Here is an 11935-nt window from a genome sequence, read left to right as displayed (position 1 = left end):
AGAAAACGTATCCGCGTGGCGCAGCTGACACAGAACAGCATATGCTGTTTACAGGGTGATGCGGAGGAGACGAATTGTTGAATAAAGTTGTTTTTTTTTTTTTTTGCGCACAAAAAGTATTCTCGTAGCTTTGTAACATTACGGTTGAACCCCTGATGTCACATGGATTATTTTACCGATCTCCTTGCTACGTTTCTGGACTTGGGAACATTTCAGTTGCGTTATTGTCTATGCAGGGTCAGACAGCTCTCAGATTCCATCAAAAATATCTTAATTTGTGTTCCGAAGATGAACGAAGGTCTTACGGGTTTGAAACGACATGAGGGTGAGTAATTAATGACATAATTTTCATTTTTGGGTGAACTAACCCTTTAAAATGGGTCATAAATTGCCATACATTCATTTTTAAAAATTCAGCAGATACCCTGTAAATAGTGAAATAAAATTCCTTCCTTCATATTTGTTGATATTTGTGTATTGAAAATATTTTTGATCGACATTTAAACTCCTATCTGATATATATATATATTTTTTTTAAAAGGTCTTTTTTTTTATTTGGGCTAGTTAAATACATTTTCGGGCTACCAAAATTTGAAGAGTACCTGCCCGAAGGGCTACCAGGGATTTTGAAATTTTGCGAGCCCTGAATCTTAAAATAAATAAATAAATGAACACAACAAAAGTGACACCGTGGGAAAGCAGCAGTTAAGAAAGCGTCTGATCATAGCGATGTGGATGTTTGCACCATCTCTGCAATTAGGCACTCCAGTAAGTCCATCATGTTATTTATATAGCACTTTATACAAAAACTGCTTTAAAGCAAGCAGCTTTACAGTAGTTAAAAATGAAAAACATTGTCAGTGTCTCTTTCAGTTAGAATTACAATTTCTGATTTTCTGCTATAAAGCAGCTCTCCAGTGTGGAGCTGGAATAGAATATTTAAATGCAAAAGCTGAATACTTGATTTAAACCTACTGATTAATCATCGAAATAATATACAATTAGTTGATTAATTGTTATAATAATCATCAGATTAATCAATTATCAAAATAATCTTTTGTTGCGGCCCTAAATCCAGTGCAGCCAATCAGAACATTTTCAGAACCGCATAGCAACACACTAGCAACCAACAAGAGCACAATAGCAACGACATAGCAATGCATAATAAAACTGAATAGCAGCACCCTGGCAACCAACAGAAACACCTATCAACCGCATAGCTATGCAAAACAACCACTAAGAACACGTCAGGCATCACACACTGTCAAAATCTAGGTTTGTTGTAATGTAACCCTCTTCTCCTCTCTGTTTTTCATCATGCAGGTATTTTGTGTTGGACCCTGAGCTCGGCCAGCTTCAGTATTTCATCAATGAGCACAGTAAGAACCAGAAGCCACGAGGGTCCCTGCCCCTCATCGGCTCTTCAGTGGCCCCAAGCGATGAGTTTCCCTATATGTTCACAGTCTGTGCTGCAAATGGAGATTTCTTCAAACTACGGGGTGAGCATCTTTCCCTCGTCGGGGTTTCAATCCTTTGCTTTTGCTTTTAACATGGCAATTTGATCCCTTCCATCTCCGTTCTCCTTTAACTTGAGTCTCCTCACACTCTCTCGCGCAACGTCTCTTAAGGAAGTATCTCTTTGATATGTGTTTTTTCCCTAAGGCATCCCCCTTTATCTGTGATTTAGTTGTCCACGTTCACTCTTTCTTTCTCGCCAGCAACTTCCTCGTCAGATTAGATCTCTATACTTTCCCCTCTCTTTGTTTCTCTCGTGTCGTTTCAAGTATGCCAGGAGTCTTTTCATGGTTGGCATTCAGTGTATGCCACAATCTTTTATGATGGTTGGTTTTACATCAAAATTCACTTTCGGTCCGAGGCAGCTCTGAGAACTCATTTAGACTGTATCAGGAGTTTACAAGCAAAATGGCACCAGCCAAATCGGCCATTTGTAACAAAGGCAATTTTGGAGAGGTTGTGAGAGGATGGATTTCGCTGGAAAAAAAGCTGTCACCTCCAGCGTTATTCCCAGTAGTATGACAGACTTGCCGCGGGCAGAGTCTCGTCCGCTCCCAGTGTTCCAGCATTCTGAAATGATAATCTTCAGGTGCTATTTTTCTCATTTCACACCTTCTCTGTCTTACCCCGGGTTACAGACAAGCCACAAATTGAGTTTTTCGGTCTTGTGATGATAAAAAAGCTTGCATTTGTTCTACCTGGGTAACCATACCATACCATACCAAATGACCTTAAAACTAGATTTTCATAGGTCATATATATTAAAAACCCTGTTGGATCTTCTTTAGGCAAGACAGTGCGGAACAGATTTGGGGCTGTTTTGCTTCCTTAATCTGACTTCTTTCAGACTAGGGGAAAGAAAACATACACAATACACATAAAAGTGTTAATTTTATTATTGCTTTCTCTATGTGTTTCTGTAGTTTTTAATTGAAATGCATATCGTTTATAGGCCGTTTTCTCAAAATGAGTTTTTTTCTCATGCACAACACCAGAAATCTCCACTTCAGTAGCACTTACATGGTGATTTGTTTTCTGGCTGTTGACAGTATTTTACTGTATTTGAGTAAGTAAAGAATTTAATTTATGGAGTGATCCCCTCTATAAAATCCCCGCTACAAAAACATTAAAAAAGTATCTCATGACAAGAACATTAAACCTGGCTTTATCCAGAGTTCAGATTTTTGTTCTGCAAATGTATGCAAATTCCTGTATATTTAAGTAGAAAACCTATTTTCCATATTTAAACATAACATTTCAGAAAACATGTCTTATTTTACTGTGATTAATCAACTGGGGATTTATGGTGATATGTATTAGTTATCTGTTTTTAAATTTTAAAATATAATTTACTCAACCTCATGTCTTTCAAAACACATATGCTGTTATTTTTTCCATGTAACACAAAAGGAGAATTCTAAAGAATATTCACAATTTCCAGATAACAGTTTATGGTGACCATGAGCTGTCAAGCTCCGGGAAAAAAAGACATTATAATACATCGAACTGATCCATATGGAGGGCTGCAGGAGTGAGTCCTAAAACCTATAAATGAGTTTTAAACTTGCAGTTCCATTGTGCTGAAGTTTGGGTTTTTGAATAGGTTTTTAGTTAAATGCATGACATAAGTCTACATCAATAATACCACTCATGATTTTAAGTGTTTTGGCTTGAAAAGGTGGTTGCTAAATGGAACTACAGGTTGTCAGAACATTAAACGTCATCCCGGCAAATTCATCTATGCTTTAGTACGTTTTTACAGCCTCATGTTTATACTTGCCATTTTGGAAACTAACTAAAATTTTTACAGCTTGTAGATTTTAAATACAGAAAAGGATTTGTCAGAAACTTAATGATGGGAAAGTTAAGCAAACATGGTGTAGTTTGTTTATAGCCTAACTTTAGCTTTTTTAATTTTGGTGATTATATTTAGGCTTCGGAATTTATAAAAGTTGTCTTCATTTGTGAAGATGATCTTGATGGACAAAATGTAAGAATCATAAATGTTTGTCACAGAGCTTATTTTATGCAATAATCCAAAAGCCAATGGAAAAATCCATATCCTAAAATATGTCATCCCTGCAGCACTCTATAAACTTGTGAGCCGAAATTTGACATTATTCACCAAAAGTCATAAAATATGGAACATTTGGTTTCATATTGAATGGTGTTTGATTTCATTGACATCTAACCTGTGATATAAGGATAAAAGAATGTTAACATTTAAAAAAAAAAAGTTCAAGTAAAATGCATTTCTCATTATATGATCCCTTTAATATGCATGACTATTTATAAGGATTTAACAGACAACTTCATTATTTTTAATGAACATAATCAAATCCATTACGTTTTATGTTATGTTATGTTGTGTTTATTGAATTAAATTAGCTGTAGATGCAGCATGAATGGATGTGGCCATTTATAGTTCACATGTCTTCTTTTAGCTTGTGATGCGCGTGAGCAGCAGATGTGGATGACCCAGCTTCAGCTGTGCGCCCGTCGCCACTCAGACGGCAGTGCCAAGGTAACCCAGTTACATTTAACTCGGCACACTGTGCTCTCATTTCCTTCCTTTAAATCTTTTTCACTCCCTCTTGCTTTAGAAAGCAAAATGTTTGTCTTTTGATTTTGTTCACTCTGTCATCAATGATGTACTAACTGTCCTTTCTGTAAGTGCATCTTCTCTTGACATCCTTCCTGTCTTTGTCTCTGTCTCTCACATTCTGTGTACTGACTGACTCGCTCTCCATTTCCTCTGACCTCTCCAGACACTACTTCGATGACAAACTACCCCTGTAGTCTTGAGATTTGTGATGCTGTTACTCTCTCTGTCTCTTTTCAGTTCATCACACTGCATGTAAGGCTTATTGTAACGGGTGGCATTTCAAATGAGGTCATTAGCAAGTTTATACCTGTAAGCCTTGATTTGGCTTAATTCGTAGAGATGTGCTATTACTTTTCTACACAGTTTAGCTTGGTGGATGATAAAACAGGCAAATAAAAGCCATTGACTTACAGTGTACTAAAGGAGAATATATGGGCACCAGAAGATCATAGAGACTTGGCTTGGCAGTAAGCAACCACTTTTTCATTTTAGTTTTAGTAATTTTAGTACGTCAACTTACAGTTTTTAAGTTTAAGTTTTATATTCCCTTTTCTTTCAGCTTTATTTCAGTCAGTGAAAATGATTTTTAATAGTTAACACACTAATAACAACACTGCAGTGCATTTTCATATAAAACACCCGCGCCGTGTTATGATTTTGAAACGTGCAGTGCTCATGTTTATTCAACGAAGTCAAACGGCACAAATAAATCAATGTATGGGAAACTGGTAATGTATATCGAAATATCGGAAATGTGTTTAAAAATCATATCACCGTTATTGAAAAAAATTATATCGCGATACATATTGATATTGAATTATTGTCCAGCCCTAGGTAGGGGTGGGTGATATACCGGAAGACACAATTAACTGGTAGAGATTTTCAACTATCGTCTCTATTGCGGTTACAGGCTCACGTGGCGTTGCTGTGCTACGTGGTCACGAAAACGTACCATTTACGTGCGTTTTTAAGCATTGCGGTTTAAAAACAAGGGATTTTAAGCCATTGAAATGCAAACGAAAGAGAACTCATTTCGCTATACTTATGTATAGGAGTGCTGTCAGAGAGGCGCGCACATGTGGAGATGGTGCTCATAGAGCGCGGGAGTATTGAACCAAGTTATTTTTGCCGCTTTATACGCACACTTGTACTGTACGTGTCAATGCCCGTCTTTGCAATTATCCTTGTAAACACAGTAATTTTAGGTCTTAAGGGAAAGCAAACAGCTGAGAAAGAAAACACATGTAACAGTATATTGGATCCGGGCAACTCTTAAAGTGACAGCAGTCTAATATTCCTGCTGTCGTTCATGTTAATCAAACAACAAAAGAGACAAAATCTCTCACTACTCTTGCCTAAATCACTTTTGTAACTTTAATAAAAGAGAAATATATATTTATTTCACACTGTGAAGAATATGCATTTGTAATTAATAATTTGATTACTTTATACAATGTGTAGCATTTCTTATTTATTTGTTCTACTGTCGTTTTTTTGTGCTATTGCTTGTAATTAGTTTCTTAGTCTTATTTAATCACTTACTGTTTACTTGTCTTCAGTGAGCTTGAGTTTGTTTGTTTTTTAATTTAGGTTAGTAATTTTTTTTGTGATATTGAAACTGGTGACTAGCATTATAACATTTCTATGGTATCAAAAATTTTGGTATTATAAAGACTTTATTTAAAGCAAAAATAACTATATTGTGATATATATATTGTTACTGTGAAATAAAATCACTCATACCGTGATGTAAGATTTTGGTCACATTGCCCATCCCTATTTTGACCTTATAATCATGCACATATGTACAGACTTGCTAGTGTTATCCACAGTTTTAATTATGGTTATTATAATTCATTGAGCAATAAAATAAGTAGCTGTATGGAAGCATATGATCTATACATGTGACAGCTCACCTGACATGATCATATACTGTAAGCGTGGTCTTATTTCTCTTTTTTTATCCACATAGCATGGTTTATCTTTTTCCAAAAGTATAAACAATAGTTTGATACTGATTGGAGAAACAGTGTGTCAGTTCACTTATCATGTGACAAAAACACACTGCGTGTCACACGCTCTTTCCCACTATTGTCTGACTCTGAACACTCAGTGATTTGTATGTTTAACCTTTACAGAGTTAAACTTTAAGCATTCACCTCCATTAAGACATGTCATTAAATCATGCCTCAAGATGCATAATGTTTGTTTTGCTCCCTGAAAGAGATTCAAATGGATGTTTAAATTCAGTAATATACATTCGGCAGACTGTTTTAGGCAGATGGTGTTGTGTCCAATTATTTATTGTAATTTTCAGCGCTCTTGAGTGGCAGAATAATGATAACTTCAGTCAGATCTGAAAATGAGTGTTTACAAATGGGAGAGACCGGCGTTATCCACTAATTTAGAACGCGGATTTAATGCAAATGAATTTAGCCTTGAGGCTAAAACATTGTTTGACTTCTGTTAGCATTCATTTTCAATATATGACCAACAAATGGCAGTCTAATAACACAAGCCAGTGTTGGCTGCTAATGTATTCTTAGAAAAAGGAAAAACCTTGCAGTCTCTTTGATTAATCACATTATAAGCAAAGTAATTTGAAACCACACAAATCTGGGCCTGGACTTCATCATCGGCCTAAGACCAAATATATTACATTACCAGTGTGTTATATTTATTCATTTAAAGACTTAATCCATAATGCATGCAACAGATGCTTCATGTATTCTCTACACTTGGTGTGCTTATTTTTTATTTTATTTTTTAACATAACTCTGAAAGTTAGTGTATGTATTTTATTATTCACTGCACTGATTGCCTGCTGCAGTGTTAGCAGAGTATTAATTTTTTTGTGAAGGTCCATTATGTGTTTCTACTTAAAATTTTATTTTTGAAAGAAATTAAAACTTTGATTCAGCAAGGATGCACTAAACTGAACAAAAAGTGACAGTAAAGACATTTACATTGTTACAAAAGATTTACTTTTCAAATACATGCTGTTCTTTTTCCTCTTTTCTGTTAATCAAAGAATCCTGAATTTTTTTTTATCATGTTTAAACAAAAATACTGAAACAAAAATGTGTCAGTTGTTTCAACGCAGCTGTTTTCACCATTAATAATAATAATAATATTTTTTAAACACCAAATCAGTATATTAGAATGATTTCTGAAGGATCACGTGATACTGGAGACTGGAGTAATGGCTGCTGAAAATTCACCACAGGAATAAATGACATTTTAAAATATATTGAAACAGAAAACAGTTCATTTTAAATTGTAATATTATTGTACAATATTAAAATCTGAATCTGAATTCAGTATCTGAATTTTAATTCAAATTTCCCGATATGTGCTGTTCTATTGGTGCGTTCAAGTCATGTCGGATAGATCGTATTTACGAGTTGAACGCACATGAACGCCACCACAAAGTCGTTATTACGAGTGGGAAACTCGAAATTTTCTTTAAGCCCTGAGTTTCCGAGTTGGGGGCGTGTCAGTGAGAAAACGTGTCGGATGCAATGGATGCATCCAAAGACTAGATATGCAGCATCTGTATTGATGGTAAATTTGTTGAAATTAATAAAATGATTAATTTTTTGTAATGTAAAATAAAACTATATGTTACATATACAAAATATTATATTATTGTATAATTACCAAAGAACATATAATGATTCAGTTTACATCACCTTCATAAATTGAATAAAAACAGAAAAAAGCAAAAAACACAATGACTCACATTCTTTATTCATCATTTTGTAGATGTAAAGTTTAAAAAATCATTGAATTTTATGGGAAAAAAAGTAAAATCGCCACATTGTTCCGAGCAAAGTGACTTGAACGCACCTGACGTCGTTATTACGACTTGTCAACTCGTAAGTACGAACGTCCCAGGAGGACTTGAACGCAGCATGAACATCCCTGCTATAAGGGGTTCTAAGGGTCTGTATAATCTATGACTTATGTAACCTGGTAGTCAGTGCTAAAATCTCATATGACTGAACAATGGACTGCCATTAGACTGCGAGAATGCAATTACATGAGGTTGGGGGAGCTCCATCGGACCTGAATAAAATACTCATTGCCGCATGTACAGAAAACCTCATAACGTGGTCTCATTTTGGGTCATATCAAAGAGTGCGATCTTCCTTCAAGCCTAAGAGTCTGTTTAGCAGCACCCAGGGGAGCAATGTTCTCTTGCATTTCTCAAGAATGCACAGGTGCTGTTGTTTTTTTTTTGTTTTTTTTACCTAAATACATCCTCCTCTGTTTGTTTGATATGAATAATTTTTATATAGAGCATGACTTTGGGAATGTTGCTGTTCTGAGACTGATTTCTATGTTTTTTGGCAACTCGGATCTTCTTATAGGTGTTTGCTAAGGCCAGTATGCTGATTTAGTGCTCAAAAAACATTTCTTATTATTCATTATTTTATCAATGTTTACAAGTTGTGCTGCTTAATATTTTTGTGGAAACTGATACATTTTGTTCAGGATTTTTTTGTGTGTGTTTTTAAATGTCTTTTCTGTCACTTTCAAATTTAATGCTGAATAAAGTATCAATTTCTTAAAAAAAAAAAATAAATCCGTGTCCATTAAAGAATAGACCTGAACTACAGTGGTGGCCAAAATTATTAGAACACCTGACGGATCTGAAAATATTGACCTTTTTTGCCTCCAAAACATGATTTCATTTCATAATGTTCATGAAACATGCAGATGGTTGCTCTGAGCACAACAGATATCAGATGAAGTGATTCGTACTGTTTTTATCCACTTTTAACTTTAGTATTTGGTATGTCCACCTTTTGCAGCACATCTTTCTGGCATAGTGTCAGAATGTTATCCCATGCCTTCTGCCAATGTTATCCCTAATGTTATGCCATGCCTTCTGCAACTCAAGCCAAAGGCTTTCCTTTGAATGTACAATAGATCTGTCCAGTTTATTTTCCAACTCGCCCCAAATTTGCTCGATGGGGTTGAGGTCTGGACTTTGAGGGGGCCAGTCCATCATTTTCAATGTTCCAGCAGATTCCTTCCATCGCAGGTAGTTTCGGCAATAGTTCGTTTTAGGGGTATTGCAATGACCATTTCAACAAAAACAACTGAAACCTCTTAAATATGACAAGTGCTCTAATAATTTTGCCCACCACTGCATGTCTAGGGATGAGATTAAGAATATTATACAAAGCTTTTTTGCTCTTCAGCCAGTAACCAGTCTTCCATGACACCCCAGAAACCATGTAGCTGTATGGTTAAAAAAAAAAAAAAAAAAAACCCAAACTCCACAGAAATATGGAAGAAAGTTTTGCAGTCTTAAAAAAATATATAAATCTAGTTAGACTTGTGATTTTTGTAAAAGCATGCATTAGACACTTGCTTTTATGCATTTTTCATCAGCAGTGCACTAAATGCTTTGTGAATCACAGACAAATGATGTCTCTGATTAGCTGTGATGGAATGAGATTGCAGTTCTCAGGTTGTGCTGAAGAGCTTTTAGAGATGAAAGCATTTCAAACGAGTGACAACCTTTATCTCTCTGCTGTGGAGAACAGTACTCCACAGGCAGCTCTCTCCTCCTCCCTCTGCCGTCTCATATTGCACTTTTTCCCACCATGCACTGCCCTTGCTTCCTCTCCCCCTCCCTGTCTGTATGTGGCTGCTGTCTTGGTTGTGTCAGGCCGATGATGCTCTTTTGCGTGATGGCAGACCGTGCTGGCGGCACAGGGCCGGTGTCTGTTCCCATGGGGAAGCGAGGCCTGGGCGCCTGCTCTCCCTCTTCCTCCTGCTGCTGCCATTGCTGCTATCTCTTTCAGGGCTGCACCTCCTCCTCCTGCAACACATCCTCTTCCTCCTCCACTGGCCGGACCCGCAGCTTCTCCCTGCACCCGCACCCCATCCCACAGTGCTCCTCCATCTCCGCCCAAAGACAGACCCCCCAGCACGGGACACCTGCCTCTGTCATCACCATCACCCACCACAAGTCTCCCACCGCCAGCCAACGGGCCTGCAGTCAGCATCCTGCAGGACTGCACCAGGTCAAAGAGGTATGGACAGAGCCAGCTAGCCACTGTTATTAAACACACTGACGTTTCGCAGTGTCTGTCAGGGTTTTTTATTTGATTTAACTCTTTGATGCAAATTTAGGAATTTTTTTTGGGCCTGTCAGTATTTTCATTAGTCACACCATAGTTATTATTAATTTAATTTTTAGCAACATAAATTTATTAAAACATGTTTTAAAAATGTTCTATTTTGCCACACTAAACTTAGCAATACACACGTTTAAAATGCACAATAAACATGTCTGTCAAAACGATCTCAAAGGAGGCTTTTATTAAGCAAATCAAGGAGTGAATTACTCATCCTCTGTTTTTAAAACAGACATTTGTTGGGCTTGATTCAAGTTAATGCACAATGAGGCGCACACTTTTTATTTAGTCTTATTGAATAGACGATAAACAGTTTATATTCTAAAATCTATTTAAAGGTTGTGTTCTGTGAAAATTAAATAACATTTGGATGTAAATGGTCGGCATAAAAGTAGTGTGCGGCTAAACCGGCTGCGTCCTGTGGATCACCTTTATCTGATTGTCCGGGTCCGGAATCATTAAGCACGGCATTAATATCTTCATCAGAGTTTTTCGTTGTCTCCAGATTTCTCTGCAGTTCGTGTATGTTGTTAAAAACGTGGAACATCATTTTATTCCACACAACAGGCAAGCATTACCGTTAAGTCTATTATCCACCAAAATGCAGATTCGCCACGTGACAATTCTTACGCAAATGAGATTGAGGGAGACGTTAAGTTTGTTTTGATTTATTAATTTACTTACAATAACAATTTAAAATGTATTAACTTTTACGTATTCACTTTTACATGTATTATTAACTGCATTATATGCAGTTTTACTTCATAGAAAAAATGGTATAAATAAATATTTAGTAAAATTCTTAAATCGCTATGGGGGAGCCAGGCCCCCCCGGCCCCCCCACAAGCTACGCCCATGCCCTGGACCACAAAACCAGTCATAAGTAGCACGGGTATATTTGTAGCAATAGCCAAAAATACATTGTATGGGTCAAAATGATAAATTTTTCAAATTGATCAAAATCATTAGGATATAAAGTAAAGATCATGTTCCATGAAGATATTTTGTAAATTTCCTACCATAAATATATCAAAACTTAATTTTTTATTAGTAATATGCATTGCCAAGAACTTCATTTGGGCAACTTTAAAGGTGATTTTCTCAATATTTAGATTTTTTTGCATCAGATTCCAGATTTACAAATAATTGTATGTCGGCCAAATATTGTCCTATCCTAACAAACCATACATCAATGGAAAGCTTATTTATTCAGCTTCCAGCTGATGTATAAATCCCAATTTCGAAAAATTGACCCTTATGACTGGTTTTAATGGTCCAGGGTCACATATTATATATTATATTATATTTTAACTTGCTTTATATATTTTATTTATATGTAACGTTATATCTAATTTTATATTATATGCTTGTTTTTTATATTATATGCATTTTCCTATAAATGTTACATTGTAGTTACATAAAACTTTTATTGGATTGCTTATTTGTTCATTTAAGATTTATTTTTAGCAACATGTTTCTATAAAAGTGAGAAATTATACATATACTACAACACACACACACACACATATACAGTGGGTACGGAAAGTATTCAGACCCCCTTAAATTTTTCACTCTTTGTTATATTGCAGCCATTTGCTAAAATCATTTAAGTTAATTTTTTTTCCTCATTAATGTACACACAGCACCCCATATTGACAGA

At 35.9% G+C, this 11935-nt stretch overlaps 1 protein-coding gene across 1 annotated transcript in view; it reads left to right on the top strand.

Moving 5' to 3' along the window:
- The window catches only part of LOC107705753 (oxysterol-binding protein-related protein 10-like), a 59830-nt gene that overhangs the window by 4346 nt on the left and 43549 nt on the right, over nucleotides 1–11935 (top strand). Inside the window, exons 2-4 of the mRNA XM_016509212.1 lie at nucleotides 1324–1499; nucleotides 3960–4039; nucleotides 9940–10170. Coding sequence (XP_016364698.1) covers nucleotides 1324–1499; nucleotides 3960–4039; nucleotides 9940–10170 — 487 coding nt within the window. The remainder of the gene's footprint in view (nucleotides 1–1323; nucleotides 1500–3959; nucleotides 4040–9939; nucleotides 10171–11935) is intronic.

The sequence above is a fragment of the Sinocyclocheilus rhinocerous genome, unplaced genomic scaffold, assembly GCF_001515625.1.
Source record: "Sinocyclocheilus rhinocerous isolate Xijiao unplaced genomic scaffold, SAMN03320098_v1.1 scaffold222, whole genome shotgun sequence".
NCBI classification, from domain to species: Eukaryota; Metazoa; Chordata; class Actinopteri; order Cypriniformes; family Cyprinidae; genus Sinocyclocheilus; species Sinocyclocheilus rhinocerous.
Note: the sequence above shows the minus strand (reverse complement) of the source record. Positions and strands in the feature narration are given on the sequence as shown.